Raw genomic sequence first — 23,647 nt, forward strand, 5'->3', positions numbered from 1 at the left:
TCGAATGAGTAACAGGACATCACATTGAACCATAGTACTGGTACAGTGTCAAAATATTGCAACACTTCCATGTGTACCTGATGATCATTAGACAGACACAAATGTAAGACTGAATGTACTGGTGTTATGTTATGAATATAAATCAATCAGGCGAATCACTTTGAAGATTATTGCTGCTATGACTCCAGCTGACCACCAGATGTCACCGGTACGATCTATTTTATGGGGCTTTGAAACTTCGACTCTTTTTCCAAATCAATCAGCCGAAAGCCTCAAAAGCTTCACAAGGCTTCATTGTCCCATCTCTACTGATAACTATTGGACTCATCTACAGCTATTACATCTCACTGTTTTATTTACATATTAAGAAAATGGGTTATCCTATACAAAACGCTTCCGTATCCCAGTGTCATTTATCCGGCATGTACCACTGCTTGCATGATTCAAAACCGGTACTCAAACCGGTTACAGTAAAAGTTTTTAAAAAAGGAATCAAATGTAGGAAAATTATCATTTATTTTTATTGATACAGTAGTTGTATACAGTGTGGTACCCTTTTAATAACCTGGCATACTGGGGGGAAAGAAAAACAAATGCGTCATACATTTATTATAGACAGTGGTTGTAGTTTGCAATTATGTAGAACTGCACAATGTCATAACTGAGACTTGTTTCTGACATTTGTGTTAGGTACGCAGCATTCTTAAATTATTGCCACCAAGACAAGTGTTATCAGGCCAAATGAATTCATACTGTATTATATCTTTGTATAGACATTATATATATTTTTTTAAAAAAAAGCTTGTACAAGCAGTTATAATGTGTCCAGTTAGCGCGTGATATCGTACAAATGAAGATATCGTTTCTGCTGTTGTGAATGTGTTTTATTGACAAGAATAACCATCATCATCAGCACCAGTCTGTGCATAACTCAACATCAATATCATGCAGTGTTTCTTCACGTTTTGGTCAAACTTCCAGTATAGAATAATAACTTCTATACAAACATACAGTCTCTATGTATATTGATTATTATATACAGTTGATCCCTAAGATGCTTAAATGAGGAGATGAGACTTTGTAGTGGACAAAACAACGTTCACTGCAGATGGAATATTTGGCATGAAAATGATTAAAATCTCATTTTTTTTCTTAAGTTTAGAATTTGTTAATTGTGTAACTTTTCGTTCTATTTTACTTCAAAATTCTATCTTGAGCTTGAGGTTTGCTGACTTTATTACCATTTTTTTTCCACCTGAAATAGCCATGGTAGCTATATTAGTGAACCAATTAATATCAAGCTGTGCAAATATGATACTCATCTGAAGACAACAGTAAATACAGACAGAACAGAAATCATCATATAAGAAAATAAATAGGCACTCTTTTTGCATAAAACACTTCAACGTACATTTCCTGCTTAAATCCGATACGAAGCTCATCAGCTTGTGTTCTCAATCACAGGACAAATTGAAACTCACGTTCTTCTGGTTGATGACTTCATCACCCTCCCCTAAGGCAGGTGCAATAATTACTCTGATCGCATTTAAGCAGGAAACAACAAACTAAGATCATGTGAGCTGAGGAGGGTGATGTCGACTGATAAGACAACAGGCTGCAGTTTTGAACGTTACACTAGATTGCACAGAACGCCTGGGCCTCGTCACAGTAGAGATCTTAAAGACACATGGATGCCGGGAAATACGGGTTGTTAAGACTAGTCAATTTGTTACCTTTACAACTCCACAATATCGTTTTTCAAGCATGACATTGACAAGTCGCTAATCACGTGTTTTTGACTTGAAGAGGAGGCAAAGGTGAAATGAGTGCGCTGAACTGGTCCAGTACCTTCATTGATTCAAATTGTCTTCTATTTTCTGAATGTTTTGTAAAGTGAGGGGGGGGGAGAAAGCCGAGCTCATGTACAATTTTGACATTTTTGCACAATCTTATTGGAAGGAGAGTGGCAAATTATTCCACTATAGGAGACGGTCCCTCATTATTGCATCCATCCATCCATCCATTTTCTTGACCGCTTTTCCTCACAAGGGTCGCGGGGGTGCTGGAGCCTATCCCAGCTGGCTTCGGGCAGTAGGCAGGGTACAGCCTGAACTGGTTGCCAGCCAATCACAGGGCACACAGAGACAAACAACCATACTCACAATCACACCTATGGACAATTTGGAGTGTTCGATTAACCTGCCATGCATGTTTTTTGGAATGTGGGAGGAAACCGGAGTACCCGGTGAAAACCCACGCAAGCACGGGGAGAACATGCAAGCTCCACCCAGGAAGGCCGAAGCCCGGACTCGATCTCACGTCCTCAGCACTGGGAGGCGGACGTGCTAACCAGTCATCCACCGTGCTGCCCCTCATTATTGCAAAAAACAAGGCCAGGTTTCAAGCATCGTCCCCGCCCACCATCAATGCTTTTGTGTCTCTTCTACGTAAATCAAATCGTGCAACCCCTAGCTAGGAATATTACTGACAACTAATCTGGAAACAGTTGGACAACCATAGATTGTCTTGGGGTTATAAGATAAACAGTTTTATTTTCTTATATGTTCTTTTTAAACACTTTGTCATACAGTATGTGCAAAGAAACAAGCAGGGCCATTACTTTATGATACACTAGCGCTAGCTTTGAAACAGCATCTGGAAGTTGTTAATAAGAAGCCCTTGTTTGCTGTGCTGAGTCGACGAAGAAGACAATTTGCTGACTGAGAAGAGAGAGGCACGAGGATTTCGAGGAGTTAACGTGCCTTTACTCAAAACACTACAGACAAGTGATGCAGGAGTCTTGCTAAGGACAGATGCACACTCCATGCCTCATTCAAATCTACGATTGCAGTTTGAGCACTTTTTAAGATCAACTGGGAACGTGTGCTTTCAAGAATCTATTACAGCAAAGCAAACTGCCATTTCAGTCAAAAGAAAGAAGATATATATAAAAATGTAGAATATGGGAACTAAAGAACACAGATTTGTTCAAGTGCACAACCACACATACAATTAGCGTCAATACGAATGTAAATAGATCAGTTAAAGGTGGCTCACAGAGCTTCTATTGTGGCTGTGACTCGTATTTATTCATACATGATTAAAGGGTCAGATCTGTCGACTGACTGATGGAATGCATTGATCTGAAATTCTTTCCCAAATTTCTTGTCACTAAATTGTCTCTATTGATCGACTAAACAGTATTTTGTTGTCTTTTTAAGTAGTCTTAGTCATAAAGTACATTCTGTTTTGAGTATGTGTGGTCAAGGGCAGGTATGTTGTACGTTACAATTGTGGATGGTTCACGTGTGGTCCAACCTTCCATCTTGACATCTCTCTGTGACATAAAGTAGCTACAGGCAAGAGTAATTGCCTGTATGTGGATACAGACGAGAAGGAAATCAAACATGCAAGCAGTCTCACATTTGTCATCGAGGTGGTCCAGTTTGTGGCGTAATCCCCCCCACCAAGACTGCCTCCGAGGCAACTGGACTTCTTCTTTGTGGTTGAAGATGCTTCCCCTGTTTTCCAAAAAGGCTTCTTCTGTTCAAACTGTCTCGTAGTCCCTAAATTTAAGAGTTGTAAATTAATGACAAGTGATCACATGGTTTTTAGTTTTTTTTTCTTTTTTCTTTCAATTAAAAAAAATTTAATAAATGTTTTTTTTTTTTAAATATATATACATATATATATACATATACACACACATATATATATATATATATATATATATATATATATTTTTTGTATGTAGGTGAGTACGTGTATGTGCGTGTGTGTGTGCGTGCGTGCGAGCGTGTGTGTATTCATCAGTTCACCTAAAGCCCATTAAAAAAAATCCCATACTAATAATATAATATAATAATAAATTGCCAAATGCAGAAACATCAATGTAAGTTATCACGATGTGGTGGCTCTCGCTAACAGACAGAATTAAGTAACCGGAATTAGGTTAAAAAATTCTATATACGTAGACCATGTTTCTATAAATTTTGATATTTGGTTTTTATTTGAGGCAGATATTTTTTCCATTAAAATGTGATTTATGAGGAGGTTAGACCATTGGTCGATATTCAGAGTTTGTTTATTTTTCCAGTTAACAAGAATTGTTTTTTTAGCGATAGTAAGGGCTACAAGTGTAGATTGAAATTGTTTATGTGGTAAGTCAGTTGTTGTTAGGTCACCTAGCAAACACAAGTTTGGAGATAAAGGTATCCTACAGTCCAAAATAGCGGAAAGTTTTTCTAAGACTTTAGTCCAGAAATACATAACCGGAGTACATAACCATAAAGCATGAACATAAGTGTCTGTAGTGTTTTGTAAGCATTGGAGACAAATGTCGGAGTCTGAGAGTCCCATTTTCTTCATCATATATTGAGTAATGTATGTTCTGTGAATAATTGTATATTGGATAAGTTGTAAATTTGTGTGTTTTGTCATTTTAAATGCGTTTTCACAAACTTGAATCCAAAAGTCAGGTTCCGGTGCTATAGACAAGTCTGTCTAATATCTTTAGCTAAAACAGGCGGTTGGAGCGTACCCCGAAGTCTTGGAATTTTTTTCTTTATCATATTTTTAACTTGTAGATAATGTAAAAAAATTCCGTTTTTTATATTGTATTTTTGGAGCAAGGATGTATATGATATAAACATATTATCTGAGAAGAGATGGTGGAGATGTGTAATTTTTTGGGGGGTTTTAGTTTATAACGCAAATCACTTCCTTTGCTGAAAGATACACTTAAAGTCCCTGTAAAGTGAAAATACATTTCTTCTAAACGCACCACAGAACCATTGTCAACTCACTAACAAATCTTGTTAGAATCCATTATCCTTTTCTCATTAATCCATAGGCAGTCTACTTAGCCGAGTAAGCCTACTTATCTAGCATCTTACCTATGCCTACACATAACTACATGTTTGAGCCACAAAAAAATATGCGCTTAACTCTTTGACTGCCAGACGTTTTCAGAAAAGGGATGCCGTGGGTGCCAGCCGATTTTAAGCATTTTGACTGATCTTTCAAGGTCCATAGAAAATTATGTGTTTGGACTATGGAAACACACATACTACCAAATGAAAGATTGGACTCTCATCTTTCATCAGAAAAAAAAAGTTTGTTTCTACCTTATTCCGTTTTTCAGTAATCAACAATAGAAAATGGTTAGTTTCACCTCTGTTTTGAAAAAAAAAACGTCTTTTAACGTCTTTGGCACTCCTCCATAGGATTTTACTAAACGTTATTTAACGTTTTTGGCAGTCAAAAAATCTCCAATGCTGCAGTTTATCCCACATCATTATGGGGCTTTTCTGTGAAGTGACAACGAGGCGTTCTAAATTGGCTACGCTGACAACAAGATGCTCTACAGTGGCCTGGCCTGTGGACTATCAAAGTGAAGATCCATTTTTTGAGATGTAGCCATAGCTAGCTAGCTAACTGAATGTTACAATTGTGCTGGATGAAATGCTGATGTGAACAAAAGTGCTCAAGTTTTCATATAGTTGTAGAGGGGAGACTCATGCCAGGGTCCACTGCGTCATTGGGCATCGTTTTAGCAACAGCCCCCCCCCCCCCCCCAAAAAAAATCGGTAAAACTGAAAAGAAAAACAGTTCAACGCTATGGGTGTGTTCGGTAACGGTGCTCTGCTTCACTCAGACCATTCAGAAACTCTCAACATGGTCCGGTTATTTAGAGTGCCACAAAAAAAGGAGTGCCGTTCCAGCAGGGAACACAGAGTGCCCAGAGTATGAGGAAGAACAGATGGAAACAGTTCAAGCATGAGTTGCTGATTGCTTTATAGCATAGCAGGCTACGTTCAGAAATTAATGGGAGGGAAGGGCGCTCGGCGCCGCTCTGCCTCTCCGAACACACCGCTCTCACAGTTGTGTTAGGGCATCAGAGTGAATTTCTGAACGCACCCTCTATCGCCACAGTTGAGTACTTCATAGTTCTCAGTCTATGCACATACACAGTCATCTTGTGTATGAAATACGCTATATATAAAGCTGCCTTGCCCTCCCGACCGTAGAGATTTCTCCGCCCTCCAGCGTCAGGTCTCCCACTAAAGTAGGCAATAATCTGCTGGTTTTTTTTTTTTAAATCTTTTTTTTTCTTTCCTCATTTATTTTAGGGTCAGTTATGGCTATTTCTCATAATGGCGTGCGTGTGTACGTGCGTGTGTGTGTCTGAGTGAGGAGCAGAGAGAGCAATGTGAAGTCTAGTGGTTGTATGACAACAACAACAAAAAAAGTGTTGTGCGGTTAGCTACTGCAGTCCGAAGAAGGTTTGTGGCTTTGTAACACTGAACTGGTCGATTTTGAGCGGTTGGCAGCTTGAAAGTCAAAAAAGGTTGGGCACCACTAGTCGAGGTGATTGATGATCTAAATAAATGGAATGGATGACTTATAATATATATAAGACATACTGGGCTGTTGCTTGAAGCAAAAAGAAGCGTTATTCAATGAAGATGTCTTCAGTAGGACACGAGTAGCCAATGTGTTCCTTGTAATACTGCTGGAAGGCCTTCCTGTAAAACAGAAAGGATGCACAATCAATTCCAAACTTCCTTTGGTTTCATAGTTATAAAAGACAAGTGTAACATCAGCATCTTAGAATCCTACCTCTAAAAGAGAAGTCAACCCAAATTTTTTTGGGGGGCAATAATATGTTCTATGCAGCCCCACTAGTCTAAATATGATATTCTGTTTAATATTGCGTTAGTGGAATATGAGTTAGGCAGCAAAATCCAGCCGTTTTTATACATCTCAGGGGCGGCCATTTTGCCACTTGCTGTCGACTTAAGATGACACCAATGTTGCTCGGGTCTCAGGTCACAACCAATCACACCGCAGCTTCAGAAAACAGGTGAGCTGTGATTGGTCGTTGCCTGAGCCCTGACAACATCGATGTCATCTTCAGTCGACAGCAAGTGGCAAAATGGCTGCCCCGTGAGATGGATAAAAACGGCTGGATTTTGCTTCATAACTCACATTCCAAAAATGTAATATCATTACTGTCAATAAATGTTTAAGGTTGACTTCCACTTTAAATGCTTGTTTTGTTTTGAAAGACTGCGATACAGTACTCGAAAATGGTCAGTAAATTACAGTATCGCGAAGAACTAATGCAAATTGGAAAAACTGAAGTGGACTATGCATAATGTGCAAGACAGAGCAGAATAGAAAACAGCTTACCCTACTGACATGGCCAGAGGATGTAAAGTTGAGTCTGCCATCATTACATGACAGGCAAAGCGTTGTTGGTCAGGATGTTTGGTAATGAAACCGAAGTACCTGCAGTACAATAATTATGGTCACATGCAGAGAACATAGAAATCAATTGACACTGATAAGACAATGTTCAACTGATGACGTTTGTAATGTAGTTATGGTAACTCATTAGTTCCACTTACTTGCTATGTTTTGGATGACAGCCACAGAATGAGATGTTCTTCAAATTGAAGAAATTGAAACACTGGTCTCCCTGAAAGAGAGACAAAGAGTATAAATGCACAAAAAGTGAGCAGTTGTTATTGTGCACATACCCTGTGAGCAGATTGACACTGGTCCTGGACGCTGATCTTCACACCCCTCACACTGACATCAACCACGCAGACCGAGGGAGGCTGCCCTGCTAATCGCCTGTTATATGCAACCTGTTAGCACATGAGTTCTGATGTCAGTCTTAACTTGTATGAGGAGCCTTACCTGCAGTTAAAAAGAATAATAATTAAGAAGTATTCACCAAAGCTGAAGTCTTTGTTTCCTGCGAATTGTAAAGCAAGTGAATGGCTACGATCTAGGATTTTATAGCTTAAGTTTCAAATCCACAAGTTCTTCGAATAAATGAATCACCAAATCAAATGAAGACGGTAATAACAATCATTCAAAAAGAGAAATATAGAAAAATGTTCATACCAAATGTACCATGTGGATCAGTTTCTCACTTTTGAGTGACAACTAGAATTATACAGTATTATGGGATTTAAGTGAGAGAGTTTTCATTGCATTGTCATTGGTGCAGACTTCAATAGACACGTTGGTGTAGGAAACAGAGGTGATGAGGAGGTGATGGGCAAGTTTGGTATCCAGGAGAGGAACGCAGAAGGACAGATGGTGGTTGACTTTGCAAAAAGAATGGAAATGGCTGTCGTGAATACTTTCTTCCAGAAGAGGCAGGAACATAGGGTGACCTACAAGAATGGAGGTAGGAGTACACAGGTAGACTACATCTTGTGTAGACGGTGTAATCTTAAGGAGATCAGCGACTGCAAAATAGTGGTAGGTGAGAGTGTAGCCAGACAGCATAGGATGGTACTGTGTATGATGACTCTGGTGGTGAGGAAGACAGAGACGGCAAAGACAGAGAAGAGGACGAAATGGTGGAAGCTGAAAAAGGAAGAGTGCTGTATGACTTTCAGGAAGGAGTTGATATGAGCTCTGGATGGTCAGGAGGTGCTTCTAGATGACTGGACAACTACAGCAAATGTGATCAGGGAGACAGTCCTTGGTGTGTCATCTGGAAGAAAAGGAGATAAGGAAACTTGGTGGTAGACTGAAGAGGTGTAGAAATGGATCTAGAGAAAGAGGTTAGCTAAGAAGAAGTGGGACACCGAGAGGACTGAAGAAAGTAGACAGGAGTACAGGGAAATGCAGTGTAAGGTTAAAGTAGAAGTAGCCAAACAAGAGGCTTACGATGACTTTAGTGCTAGGTTGGACAGTAAGGAGGGAGAGATTGATCTATACAGGTTGGCAAGGCAAAGAGACAGAGATGGGAAGGATGTGCAACAGGTTAGGGTAATAAAGGATAGGGATGGAAGTGTGTTGACAGATGCCAGTAGTGTGATGGGAAGATATAAAGACTACTTTGAAGAGTTGATGAATGAGGAAAATGAGAGAGAACGAAGAGTAGAAGAGGTGACTGTTGTGGACCAGGAAGTAGCAAAGATTAGTAAGGATGAAGGGAGAAGGGCATTGAAGAGGATGAAGTTTGGAAAGGCACTTGGTCCTGATGATATACCTGTGGAGGTATGGAAGTGTCTAGGAGAGGTAGCAGTAGAATTTCTGACTAGATTGTTCAACAGAATCTTAGATAGTAAGAAGATGCCTGAGGAATGGGGGTGAAGTGTGCAGGTGCCTATTTTTAAGAACAAGGGAGACGCGCAGAGTTGTGGCAACTACAGAGGAATAAAGCTGATGAGCCACACAATAAAGCTATGAGAAAGAGTAGTTGAAGTAAGACTGAGGGCAGAGGTGAACATTTGTGAGCAGCAGTATGGTTTCATGCCAAAAAAAAAGAGTACCACAGATGCAGTATTTGCTTTGAGGATGTTGCTAGAGAAGTACAGAGAAGGTCAGAAGGAGCTGCATTGTGTCTTTGTAGATCTGGAGAAAGCTTACGACAGGGTGCCCAGAGAGGAACTGTGATTTTGTATGAGGAAGTCTGGAGTAGCAGAGAAGTATGTTCAAGTAGTGCAGGACATGTATGAGGACTGTAAGACAGTGGTGAGGTGTGCTGTGCTGTAAGTGTGACGGAGGAGTTCAAAGTGGAAGTGGGACTACATCAGGGATCAGCTCTGAGCCCCTTCTGGTTTGCTATGGTAATGACAGGATGACGGACAAGGTTAGACAGGAATCTCCATGGACTATGAAGTTTGCAGATGACATTGTAATCTGTAGTGAGAGCAGGGAACAGGTGGAGGAGAAGTTAGAGGCGTGGAGGTTTGCCCTGGAAAGGAGGGGAATTAAGGTTAGTCGTAGCAAGACGGAATATCTGTGTGAATGGGAGGGACCCAAGTGAAAGAGTGAAGTTACAGGGAGAAGAGACCAAGAAGGTGGAGGAGTTTAAGTATTTAGGGTCAACAGTCCAGAGCAATGCAGAGTGTGGGAAAGAAGTGATGAAGCGTGTGCAGGCAGGCTGGAACGGTTGGAGAAAAGTGTCAGGTGTGAAGAGTTTCAGCTAAAATGAAAGGAAAGGTTTATAAACTGTGGTGAGACCAGCAATGTTGTTTGGTCTGGAGACAGTGTCACTGAGGAAAAGACAGGAGGGAGAGATGGAGGTGGCAGAGATGATGATGCTGAGGTTCTCTTTGGGAGTGACCAGGATGGATAGAATCAGGAATGAATACATCAGAGGGACAGCACATGTTAGAGGCTTTGGAGATCAAGTCAGAGAGGCCAGACTGAGATGGTTTAGACATGTCCAGAGGAGAGATAGTGAGTATATTGGCAGAAAAATGATGAATTTCCAAATGCCAGGCAGAAGGTCTAGAGGAAGACCAAAGAGGAGGTTTATGGATGTAGTTAAAAAGGACATGAAGGTAGTTGGTGTTAGAGCACAGGAAAGGGTTAGATGGAGGCAACTGATTCGCTGTGGCGACCCCTGAAGGGAAAAGCCAAAAGGAAAATAAGAAGATGGGATTTAGGATTTACTTATTACAGAATTTATATGCCCTGTCACCTTTCGCCTAATGTCAGATGGGATAGGCTCCAGCTTCACGAGTCCCTCGTCAGTCAAGACAAGTTGTAGGGAAAAAATGATGGGTGGATAGGATACATATACCGGTATCTATTGGGTATTGTACTGTACTGTACTAATGTACATTTGTATTTGTATACCTTGCGCATAGCAGCACACAGCACAGCACTGCCTTTGTGGATGGGGACTTGAACAGAACCTAAAAATCGCACCAGGAACTGCTCAATCAAACCATCTTTTTGTCCTGAGAGAGAGAGAGAGAGAGAGAGAGAGAGAGAGAAATATTTTATCATTCAGTCTAGAAGACAAGCAGGAGTTAAATCCTCTAAACTTCTCTCTTAAAGGAGAACAAGAGTTATGTAGCATGGTTTGCCACTTGCCAGCATCATGGAACAGTAATGGGGTATTTTCTATCAGTCCAGTGTTAACCCAAAAATTATTATTAATTTACTGCAAATAATATATCCTTGTTTATTTATCAATGCCAATGACATATAGCGCCTTGTAAAAGTACCCCCCCCCCCCCCGAATTAATACTTTTAATTACAGCTCCAAGTCTTTTGTGGTATGTCTCTATCAGTTTTGCACTTTTAGTAACTGAAACTTTTCCACACCCTAAATTTATTTTTTGTTGTTGTCGTAAAACAAGTTTGAAATAAGATATCCTCTTTGTTTCACTTAGTGTTAAACTTTCACGAAAAAATGTCAATGAAATATATTTGTTTGTTGTCGTACTGTGCCTAAATGTTGAAAAACTTAAGGGGGGTGAATACTTTTTCAAGCCGCTGTATGGTGACAACAATTTCAAGATCTTTAAAATGTAAAATATGTTCCTTGGCTCTGAAGGTTGAGAAACACAATTTTAACATATGGTATAAACAGTATGAACTCCAGGCTGAACTGAGACATTAGAATAAGTCACCTACTTGCTTTGAGACGATAGTACAGTAAAAAACAACAATGGCCACTATACCACTGATTGCACTAAATTAATACTACTCCCATGTCAAGACTAATATAGACAGAAACATTTCTATTACATTTTTCACCTTTGTTAGTATTTTTGGTTAACCTGACAGCATAAAAGGCAGGAAAGATTCCAGTAGCTCCGGTCCTCATGTTGTAACCCTGACACCACAGATCCTCAGACTGGTTGAGAATTAAGACTGGGTCATCTGTCTCCAGGTACAGCTCATCAGAATGACGGGGAACAAATCTAATCATGGAGAAAGAGCAACACATTTCAGTCCAATGTTTTGATTGACGCAGGCCAGCAGTCAGAAAGTTCACATGCAAATGTGTTGACCTGTACACAGCTCTGTGGCTTTGCTGTTGTTCCACTCCATCCAAAACACAAGAAAACACACCAAATGAGCCAGCACCTGAAAAATATGGATCCATATCATACACATGATCACCTTTCTGTTTTACCATATTTATCCAACCCATGGTAACAAACCAGTAGAACTGTAGTCGTCAGAAGAAAACAGATTGAGGAACTTCTTGCTTCTTGGAACACTTGCTCTCCCCCCATTAGACTCCTCTTGGTCTGATATTTTGGTTGACATTTTGGGCTGCTTGCTGACCCTCACCACCACTTCCCTCCTCCTCTTCACTTCCTCCTCCCGCCGCCTCCTCAATTCTTCTTCTTTCATCTTTCGCTTCTGATCCTCCTTTCTTTTCACTTCTTCTTCTTTCCTCCTCCCTTGGAGAAGAAAACATAGAAACTAATCAGATCTACTTAATTAATACTTTTTGGTGTACAGTACTTTCGAACTCCTAAAAAATGGGAATCTGAATGACGAACATTGATGGAAAATAGCATGCCTTTAATCTACATTCTTTTGGCCTCAAAAAGATTGTTTTATGTTGCTACATTTGGCTTTGAAGCACATAAAAACCTCCATCCATCCATTCATTTAGTCTGAAGAAACTGCACGCAAGCATAGGGAGAACATGCAAACTCCACGCGATGGCCAGAGCAGAGATTTGAACCCCAAGCCTCCAAACTGACATGCTAACCACTAGAACATTGAGATACCCCCCCATGAAAGCATTTAAACGCCAAAATCCTAATAAATTAATATGACGGATGAATGAAAATTCCTCTCACAAGTTTGAATTAAAAATGTCTCACCTTGTGTCCTTGCTTCTTCTTCTTTCCTTTTCCTCTCCTCTTGATACTCAGGGTCTTCGTCCTCATTGGCTGACTGATAGACCGTCTCTGCATCACTGTCATCATTGTGTCCACTCTTACTGTGCAAGCAGTCCTTGACTCCAACCACTTCCAGTTGAGCCTGTTTATCAACCACCAGAGTGTATTTAACAGAGTCATAATTTAACAGTGCAGGTGCATCACTCTTTGGTGCAGTTTGTGCGCCCACAAGACCTCCCCGAGAGACAGATTTGGTGCTCTCAGCCATAGACACATTATCATCCTTTCCATGCGCAGGCTTCATTTTTGACTGGGTCTTCTCTGATTTTGCATCAATTTCAGGGCAGGATTCTGCACTTTGGGTTTTCTGAGTGGAAGATGCACACTCCCCTTCTTCTTCGTGGATATCTGGGTTTGCTCGATGGGATACAGGGGGATGTTGAGGTTCTGGTAGAGGTCCTTCAGTGTCTGAGCTGAGGGACATTCTGTTGGAAGCCCCCTCACTGCTAGACTGGGAACGAACAGTTTTCCTGTCATGGTTCTGGCCTAGGAAAACAAGCAAATAAACAAAGATTAGGTCATGAAGATATGAATATTGATAAATATTTTTTTATTATATTTACAAGACTATTTTCATTGAGAAGGCCTCCCTTGATAAGCTGAGGGGGGCTTGTGGTCAAATAGGCAAAGACAGTGAGACCTGGCTGGAAGTGCGTGATTGGGAGTTATAGGCGCCATGTTCTGAACCCAAGTCAACAAGTCCTCCAACAATCACAACCACATTGGTCGTCACTAGTGTTACATATTGTAGTTTAGCAACCTCTATCGGCCATAGCAAAAAAATACAAAACTAGACTCTAAATCAGATCCTCTGGTCGAAAGACTAACGTCTATCTTACTGAGCTAACTGTCCAGTAATGAGCTTACTGTTCATTTTTAGTGTTGACATGTGTCAATTCGCCGTCGGACTAATGGTTGGGGTTAGGATGAGGCTTTTAGTGAGGTTGTACAATACGTCTTTACATGGGACACTAATGGTTGAGATTAGGAAAAAGGCAGTGAGGTTGTAGACCGTTACAAAACGTAGTCAACACTAAGAAAACATGTAGCCAACACTAACACTACCACTAGACATCTTTACATGAGACACTAATGGTTGAGATTAAGAAAAGGCACAGTGAGATTGTAGACCGAAAAATGTAGTCAACATTAAGAAAACATGCAGTCAACACTAAAGCAATCACTGGACAAATAGCGGGTTCGGGTTCCGGGTTCAAGTCTCAGTTTTGGATTTTTGCGCTATTTGACATGGCCGATAGAGGTCGCTAAACTAAAATATGTAACAACCTATGTGGTTGTATTTATTAGAGGACTGTCTCACCCAAGTAGTGCTTTCTTTTTTATTGGATTTCTCTAGGCACAGATTGTCCATAAAAAACAACACGTTCAACAACAAGAGTGTCCGTATGGGCAGATGTTTGACCATGTTCCGTGGGTGGCGGGGGACAGTGAGTGAGTGGGCCATGTCTCCATTACCATTAGCGTTGTGGCCCTAAATTAGCTGGTGCCTTTTGTGGCAGTAATCCCCAAACCAGTTGGTGGATCATTTATCAGCTAGATTAATGTGACTTCTTATATAAGGAGACTATTTTCTTTTATCCCCCTAACTAATTTTCTCCCCAAAACTTATAAAAACTATCACAAGGGTAAAGTTTGGTGGAGGACCCAAACGCAGGGAACCAGCGCAAGGAGGCAGAGGTGATGTACAAAAAAGGAATTTAATTATTCAAAACAAAAGCGAACTCAAAATGGCAGTAAAAGAAAATGTGGGGAGGACAACAAGGCAAGAAACTGGTAGCATGACAGGAGGAAAATGACAATGAACCGACGCAGACAAAGGGGAGACAGGAGACTAAATACACACAAGTACTAATGGCACAACAAGACACACTTGGGGCAAGACACAAGTGGCTGAGGGCACTGATTGGTTGACACGAGGAAGGGCAGGATTACACTTAACAAGACCAAGGGAGACACACAAGGAAAAACAGAACCCAAACATGACAGTACCCCTCCCTCAAGGGACGGCTCCCAGACGTCCCTAAAACAAAAAAAAGTCCAAAAACAGGACGGGCGGAAGGGGGCACGGAGGCGGGAACCTGGCCCACCCATCAGGGCCAGTCAGGTGGGCGTCCCGCACGGCAGACGAGGGGAGCCCGGCGGCGCCGGTCAGGAGGGCGTCCCGGACGCCACACTGGAGCAGAAGGCGGCCACAGGACGTGCGCCGCCGGATGGGGAGCAGAGGGTTTCAATCATGGGCTTGAAACTGCCATGGTGAAGAGACTTCGCACGGCAGCGGCACAGGCGATGAGGGCCCGGGACGGCAGCGGCACAGGCGAGGAGGGCCGAGACTGAGGCTGCCGTGGAGCCGGGACGGGGACTTGAGGCTGCCGTGGAGCCGGGACGGGGACTTGAGGCTGCCGTGGAGCCGGGACGGGGACTTGAGGCTGCAGCAGACGTGGTTCGGGGACTTCAGACTGCAGCAGACATGGTTCGGGGACTTGAGGCTGCGGCAGACGTGGTTCGGGGACTTGAGGCTGCGGCAGACGTGGTTCGGGGACTTGAGGCTGCGGCAGACGTGGTTCGGGGATTTGAGGCTGCGGCAGACGTGGTTCGGGGACTTGAGGACTGTTTGACCTGACACCCAGAGCGCCACCAGCCAAAGCCAGGTGCCGCAGGGCTTCGTCCAACAAAGCAATCATCAAAGCTCCGTAGGCAAGTATTTTTTTGTGGTATGACAGAGCCCCCGCTGGGTCCTCCTGTGGTCAGTTCATTCTATCACGAGGGTAAAGTTTGGTGGAGGACCCAAACGCAGAGAAGCAGGGCAAGGAGGCAGAGGTGATGTATAAAAAAGGAATTTAATTGCTCAAAACAAAAGCGAACTCACAAAAACAAAACGTGGGGAGGAAACAAGGCAAAAAACTGGATGCATGACAGGAGGAAAATGACAATGAACCGACGCAGACAGAGGGGAGACAGGAGACTAAATACACACAAACACTAATGACACAACAAGACACACCTAGGGCAAGACACAAGTGGTTGAGGGCACTGATTGGTTGACACGAAGAAGGGCAGGATTACACAAGACCAAGGGAGACACACAAGGAAAAACAGAACCCAAACATGACAAAAACGTTCTATTTTAAATATTACCATTTATGTTTTTTATGCTACAGCATACAGAAGGCTTTGATTTAGCCTCTGACCTGAAGAGATTGCTTAAAGCAAATGTAGTTATTACAAAAACGACCAGCAGGTGGCAGCAAAGTAGAAGAGATCAACCAGGGCCATGTTGAAAAAAGGCTCTTTCCCCATTGTTTTAAACAGATTTGTGAATAATGATGAAACTTAACTATATTCTAATGCTAATTGACGCAAAAAGGAAACAGATAGAAATATACTTTTTTTCCTGATGAAAGAAGAGACTCAAATCTTTCTTTTAGTAGGTTCCATGTTTTTATAGCAATAGAACACAATATTCTGTGGCCGTTGCAAAATCTGCCAAAATCCAGTAAAACAGCCGGGAAAGAAGGGGGTTGCTTCAGTGAAAATGGCTGGGAGTTAATGAGTTAAAAGTAATCAGAATAAAAAAATTTAGATTCACATTGAAAGAAAAATATAATGACCACACCCAGAAAGCAGGTGAGCTGTGATTGGTGCTTAACTGAGCCTTTGGCACTGTGATGTTATTTCCAATTGACAGCAAGTGGCCGCCCCCAAGACGGATAAAAATGAGTGGATTATGCTGCTTAATTCATATTTCACAAACACAATATTAATCAATCAATTTAAATTAGTTATATAGTGATTATTAATGATCAAGTGTCTTGCATAAGAAGTTAACACACCAATAGAGCAAATCCTCAATTTGAAGTCATAGATGAACTATTACCTTGGACCTGGGTCTTGTCCTCTTTCCTTGGTGCTACAGGTGTGCGTGGGACCACCATGGCTGTCAGGTAAACCTGGTTAGGGAGCGAGTTGGTGGGCTTCCCCCTTCCACCCGGGTTAGCCTTTTTGGCACAGAGTCTTCCCCTCCCATCTGAGCCTGAGCTTTTAAGTCCATTTGCTTCTTTCACTCTTTGATTTATAGTTTTCTCTTTCTCCTTCCCTTTGGACTCATCACACAGTCTTCCACCTCTTCGTTCTTCCCTCCCTGATGCCACTCCATCCTTCCCTCTGATGTCCCCCAAGCTCCTCTCTCGCATCGCAACTGTTCCTCTCCCTCCCCCTCTACCTCTTCCTGCTCCTGCTGCCCCCCCTCTCCGTTGGCTCCTAGGCATGCTATAGGACTGAGTATGCGTGGCTGCTTGCGGCTGTTTTTCTCGTGGTCGAGCCCGCGCGTCTCCACCTGCAGCGTGAGTGCTGGCTCTGCTGTTGGCCCCATTGGCAGATGGAGGTTTAGGGGCTGGGCGGCGGGTGCAGGGTCGGACTTTGTCCTCTGCTTTTAATTGGCTAACAGGTTGTGTTTGATCCCCTTAAAACACAAAGGAAAGCATCAGATTATTTATTAGGTAACCTCATGTGGAAATTGGGAAAGGTCTGGTAAAGCCATACACATTAAAATAGTCTTGATTTCCACCCATTCTTTAGATTTTTACTTACTTTGTTGGTACAGGGATCTTTATCTAACATCATTTCGGTAACTTGCACTATAAGCAACTAATGTAAGGTTCATGGCGGTTATTGTCGCAAAGTTATTACATGACTGCTGATTTACAAAATACTGTTCCATTCTATTCCGTTTCCATTTTTCCACACAGAGTGCCCTTACCTGTAATGTGCGGAGATGAAGATCGGGAGTCCTTCCAACTGTCCTTCTTCCCTAAAGAATTGTTATTAATGGTGTCCTGGGGAGAAATGATGAGGAAAGAGTTGACAGAGAGAACAGAATTCAGTATAACAATTATCACCGCCATACGATGACACACATGTTCACAAAGATGAACAAAATGTTATTTTACTACAGTTGTGTTGATGTCTCTTCCTTCCTCCATAATCTCAATACCATTACACCTCTCAAATAAACCAAAGTACCGAAAGCTCTCCCAAGAAAACCTGACAAAAATTCAGATAATTTAACTTGGAATGACAATTGTCCTTTGAATAGTCAATAACAAAAACAACATATACATTTTTGTACTTCGTAACTTGCAAACTGATACATGTTATTCTGTATTCATTCAGCCTGCTAATCTAATTTCTAACAATTTCAGTACAGTAAATGGTTAGAATAAATAAAGGTACCGGTAAAAACAATCGACACACATTGACCAAATAAGGGTCATAAATTAATCAGTCAGGCTCTACAAAATACCCCAGTAAACAGCGTTACAAGTGTTTTTGTACACACTAAAAACCTGGGTCAATAAATAAACCAATTTGGTTTAAACATGGACCGATCCGCTACTTCCTGGGTTGTTTTGTACAAAACACACATTTTTTGGGTTGTTTTGAACAAAATGACCCAGTAAGTAGTGTCAATCGAATTCATGTGCAAATGTATGCAAGCACATTGCTATGATTAAACTGAGTGTGTTTTTCACCACAGTATTTTGCTATGAGTGTTTTATGTGACGTTCTTTAATGTACCTGTTGCTGCGGGGCAATCGTGAAGTTAGCGTCAGTCCGTTAAATATTAAGCTATTTTAGATCAGTACATTAAGGGTAAAATTATACATCTTCATTATAACATTTAATGTTAACAGGGGCTGAAAATAAGTCCCACTCCAGATTTTGTATTTATTCCATTGGGGGGAAAACAAGATTTTGCAGTCTTTGCAAATTACAAATTTCTGGGTAAAGCACTGTTCCAGTTTCTCATGTGAGTCTTTTGACACATAGTTTTATGTTGTTGTTTCTTCGGCTTATTGCCTGAGTGCTTGTTGCGCTTTTAGTTTATCCGCTTTGTGTAGCTCGCTTTGTATTTTGTTTTTTCTTATTCGTGTTGAGCGATTCTACAGCCCTCGGGTGTATTTTTGTTACTTTATTTTCCTTGCATACTTTGCAAGCGGCTTTTGTTAACTGTTTTTCTCCTGGCTTTGTCCAGAATTAAATTTGTCAATCCACACCCTTTGTGTCTCCGTGTTTGTGGGATCCCCTATCCGTTTATTCCGGAAATCATTACAAGTATGAATAATATAGTATGAAAATAATTGTGAGATTGTAACATAAACAACAAATTTCCTGAGAATCAATCTGTGTGTGTCAGACTCACTACAAAGAATTAACTCTTTGACTGCCAAAAACGTTAAATAACGTTTAGTAAAATCCTATGGAGGAGTGCCAAAGACGTTAAAAGACGTTTGTTTCAAAACAGAGGTGAAACTAACCATTTTCTGTTGTTGATTACTGAAAAACGGAATAAGGTAGAAACAAACTTTTTTTTCTGATGAAAGATGAGAGTCCAATCTTTCATTAGTAGTATGTGTGTTTCCATAGTCCAAACACATAATTTTCTGTGGATCTTGAAAGATCAGTCAAAATGCTTAAATCGGCTGGCACCCACGGCATCCCTTTTCTGAAAACGTCTGGCAGTCTTAAGTATTGTTTTACATTTGTTTTGTTTTTTGGTGTTTCAGCAAGTGGTAGTATGTGTGATCTGGCTAATGCAGATCCTGGGGTCAGTCCAGTTGGCTCAGTGGCTACAGAGGACAAAGTTTATAGCAGGCACTCAAAGCTTTTGGCCATGAGAGATGTCAAAAGCTGACACTCTAGCAAGCTCTGAAGTAACTATATGAAGAAAAACACTCGATTGAGTTATGTTGTTCATAAACAGGTCCGGAACCATATTTATACATGTAAACATTTGTTTTTCTATACAATATACATTTCTAAATTAAAAAAGACTATTTTTTCAATTATTAAATAAATCAATAAATGGAAATCATTATCTGTAATACAGTGTTAGCAGCACATCCCAATATGGTGCAATACAATTCCACACCGCTGCAACTACAATCACAATAATCGGGTGACTTATTCATTTAGTTAAAACATGCAAATCCTACTAAATTCAATTTAATGTGTAACAGGTATTCCAGTTGTCTTGAAGCAAATGTCAAATCTTTCACAAAATAAAATTATGCGATTATTCATTTCATCTCAGTGCAAAACAATACATTGATTTTTGAGTGATATCAACCCCGACTGAAGACATCCAATCCAAGATGCTTAAAAATAGCAGAGGTCAAAACCATTGTTCCACTGCACTCTCCTTGCTTCAATTTTCAACCCTTATGTTTCACCAGGATCGTGCTTTAAAAGTCTTCTGTTCTACAGATGTGCAACATTTTTTTACGACTGTATTTGATTTTCTTTCTGTCACAAACAATGTCAGTAATGACACAATAGTTAATTGGCAATACTGAATGTCCTTGTGGTCCAATGAGCTCAGTTTCTCATCAAGGCTGCAGTAATCAAGTCACATTAAAGTCTCCTGAATATACTCATGCCTACAGTTCTTGTCAAAAAACATGCAACATAACTGTTGACCTTTATTTTCATAGACAGGTTTATAGACTCCACCAACACATTTATGTACTTTGTGTTTCCATATCTATCTACAGTGCAAATAAGGCTACAAAGGTAGTAGCCTTAAAGAAAATGTCGAGCTTAAAGTGTAACAAATTTTAGCCTTCAACTTATCCAAGACGTATGGCGTATTCCCCAAAGGTAGGCAGTCTGACTTTTCTGACCTCTGACCAAGAAAAGTGGAATGCAACGCCACTCAAACTGGGAGATCCAAGTCGCAAAGTTGGAGAGAGAAAAAAAAAGTCTTCGCCAACCGACTTCAATCTAATGCCACTCGACAGTGGCGACCCCCGTGGGGACACAGACCATGAATGGACAAAAATAATTTACAAGATTAGAAACATATTTATCTATATTTATTATTACATTAATTTAGTTACTCCATATAACTTCACATAATGCTGTGATTTGTACTGAAGATTTACCACTAGCTCCCTCAAGTTATGCGGTCAAATGTATGACAGTTATATAAATAAAGGAAATTATAAAGGAAGGTTTGCTAGAGTTCAAAATGTGTTTTGATTCCAGTGCTTCTCAATTATTTTTTGTTACGTCCCAAAGAAAATATTTCACGCCCGCTCAACTTTCCACCGTGACTATAAATAGCATAATTTGTCTATAAAACTGTTGTAAGTACACCTCTGTGTTTAAATGAGGATGCCACTGTCATCTACTGTAGTGGATGTGCAATTTCGCTTTGCTGCAGGGGGAAAAAAAAAGTTTTCCTTGGGGTCACTCGCCCCTCTTCTAGCATCGCACAGCGCCTACTGAGGGTCCATCCCCTTGTTTGAGAATGATTGAGCTAACCAAAACAAAAAAAAACAATTTATTGGAATCATCTTTCCTGTTTACATTCTCCTGGATCTGGAACACTTTGAGGTTACAAATGGCACAATATGAGTGGGATAAATCCGACTTCCCACCTTCTTGGAATGTAACATTAAACTCATTCAGTGCCAGCCATTTTCAGACCCTCCTTTACCATACCACGTGGGGGAAAAAAACTGTCTGTCTGTCTGTCTCTCTCTCTACTTCTACGCCCCCTCTCTCTAGACAGACAGGCAGACAGACAGACAGACAGATAGACAGATAGATAGATAGATAGATAGATAGATAGATAGATAGATAGATAGATAGATAGATAGATAGATAGATAGATAGATAGATAGATAGAAATATATACCTGGCATTGAAGGATTTTATGTATATCTATGTTATCGTTCATCATAAAAAATGCATGCAACTAATAAAGAAGTCAATCAAAAGTGTCAGGGTTAGGCCCTCTGTTCAAATGGCAAGTCTTTACAGACTGAACTACCGCCACCAGAGTTTGCATCCCGTACACGATCTAAACATATTTTGTCCATTGCTATTCTTGCATGGAGTGACAGAATATGTTTTTAGAGAAACTTGGATGCTGATGCTGAAGGGATGTTGCGGTGAGATGACTCCACTCTGATACGAGCTGACACCGTAAACAGGATGCAGCTCATTTAAAGAGGTACTGCTCCTGCTAGGTCTGGCCTACTAACACTGAACCCTTGCAAATGATAAACTTGTTCATATATTCTTCATGAAACTATGAGTCAGCTGGCTTGGCTTGTATGCATGTCTTGTATTGTACAGTACGTGTATGTTCCTGTTGAGGTTATTAAAATAACATATTATGCACTGACCTGCTACAGCGACAACATGATGCATTTGTGTGAATTTGCCACAAATATATATTTAAAAAAAAAAAAGGTACAATGCCTTTTCAATGGCCGCTGCTGGTAAATTTCTAATGTTTTTCAGAAACACATACAACAGACGGCAAAGACGGACACAAAAACAGGCATTGCTGTACCATGATGAAGACAGCATCACACGACACACGACACACGAATACATGCAGTTTGGACTAATGATGCTTGTTTCTAAGTACAGGATCCACCCATTCTCTCTCTCTCTCTCTCTCTCTCTCTCTCGCTCTCTCTCTCACACACACAAACAGACACATATTCCCTCAGCTCATTTCAATGACTGACAAATCACAAGGGTGGACCCATCCCTAATCCCTACCTGGGTGCCGGCTTGTGGTCGTTGTGGCATTAGAGCTAGCGTAGTGGGCCTCTTTGGTCGATATTTGTCCATGACAGCACAGATTGAGCCCCCGTGGAGCGGTGAGAGCCTCCACCCTCCCTCCTCCTCCTCCTCTTCTCCCCGTTTTAAACCGGTGTAGGTTCTCCGTCTTTTCCACCTCCCAGATTCTCTCTCCCCTTCTTCCTTCTCTGACTCCTGAATCAGCCTCAAGCTAGACAGCTGGACACACCCCTTGTACTTCCTTCATGCTTGATCATTGGCCAGGCTCATCGTCACATCATCATCGTCACCATCATCTTCCTGGCAGGAGCAGAGCAGACACGAGCGATAGAGAGATGGCTGTAAAATGGGAAATAGAGAGAGAAGAGTGAGTGGATGATGTAGATAGATGAGGTGAATGAGGATGGACGGTTAAAAGAAGGCGAACGGGGAGAAAGGGGGGGGGGAGAGGAAGTCATGACCAACCAATCATCACAAGGCATGACATCATCAGCTCTTCCATCTGCTTATGCTGCGTCCCGTAAACAGAAATCACTGAGTGTGCATCAGTTGAATTGTTAAACAAGAGTACACCGTACCGAATGCGTTGAAGGACAAATATCCCTTCACAAAATAATAAATGAAATTAAGTAGGGATGCTGAGCAACAAATATGCTTGACATCAGAGCAGAGTGGTCCAGTTCGGTTGAAGTCAAGACCACGGCACTTCAAGGCTGTAGTGACCCCCCACATGGTCACAATGTACCACTCCCCACCCTCTCTAAGGTCTCACATTATATTGTACCCTGGATGATACTGCCTCTAGCGAAAGTCACTTATGCGCAGTAACTGTATATTCCTCCACAAGCTCTCTCTAGCACAGTGTATCGCTTTTGGTTCCATTTTAAAACGCACTTATCATTTACAGCCAAAAATGTTAAGGACACAGTGTCTCCATTTGAAGTTGCACTGTGGTGAATATCATTACCACCACCATAGTGTTAGTATTGTTTGAATTTGCTCCGATAAATACCTAATATTTTCAGTTAACATGAGTCCTTAGTTTTTTTTTGGACGCGTGTTTTCTAACTTCACTTTAGGTAATATTTGAATATTTACTGCATTTTTTGTTTGTTTGAGGGAAGCAACCAAGCCGAAAGGTGGGATGAGATCTGGCGCCTGCCACTGTTCAAGACTGGAGGGGGGAATGTGCTTGTTTAATGATTTGTTTAGGGTATTTCTCTGTTAATTTGGTTCAAATGCACTTTAGTTCTCACTTGTTAGTGTTGATATTTATTTTTGTTGATTTTTTCCCATTGAATTAAGTTGGTAATTTTGCTTGATTAATAGTCATACCT

General features: G+C 41.1%; 1 protein-coding gene across 2 annotated transcripts; it reads right to left on the bottom strand.

Moving 5' to 3' along the window:
* Positions 1 to 869: 869 nt before the first annotated feature.
* Positions 870 to 22,697, bottom strand: LOC144054077 (C-Jun-amino-terminal kinase-interacting protein 1-like). 2 transcript variants are annotated; one of them, XM_077569153.1, is made up of 13 exons: positions 22,290 to 22,697; positions 17,470 to 17,545; positions 16,588 to 17,172; positions 12,615 to 13,178; positions 11,937 to 12,182; positions 11,784 to 11,859; positions 11,527 to 11,693; positions 10,618 to 10,721; positions 7,545 to 7,655; positions 7,413 to 7,483; positions 7,195 to 7,293; positions 6,426 to 6,527; positions 870 to 3,566 (listed from the first exon to the last, which is right to left on the bottom strand). In XM_077569153.1, exons 1-12 carry the CDS (start codon positions 22,359 to 22,361, stop codon positions 6,455 to 6,457), a joined length of 2,244 nt encoding a protein of 747 aa, XP_077425279.1. In that variant the 5' UTR covers positions 22,362 to 22,697; the 3' UTR covers positions 870 to 3,566; positions 6,426 to 6,454. The 2 variants fall into 2 exon arrangements, 1 of the variants encoding a protein (XP_077425279.1); XR_013294591.1 differs by lacking the exons at positions 870 to 3,566; positions 6,426 to 6,527; positions 7,195 to 7,293; positions 7,413 to 7,483 and adding an exon at positions 7,745 to 8,518.
* Positions 22,698 to 23,647: the final 950 nt, after the last annotated feature.

Source organism: Vanacampus margaritifer, chromosome 6, assembly GCF_051991255.1.
Source record: "Vanacampus margaritifer isolate UIUO_Vmar chromosome 6, RoL_Vmar_1.0, whole genome shotgun sequence".
Taxonomy (NCBI): Eukaryota; Metazoa; Chordata; class Actinopteri; order Syngnathiformes; family Syngnathidae; genus Vanacampus; species Vanacampus margaritifer.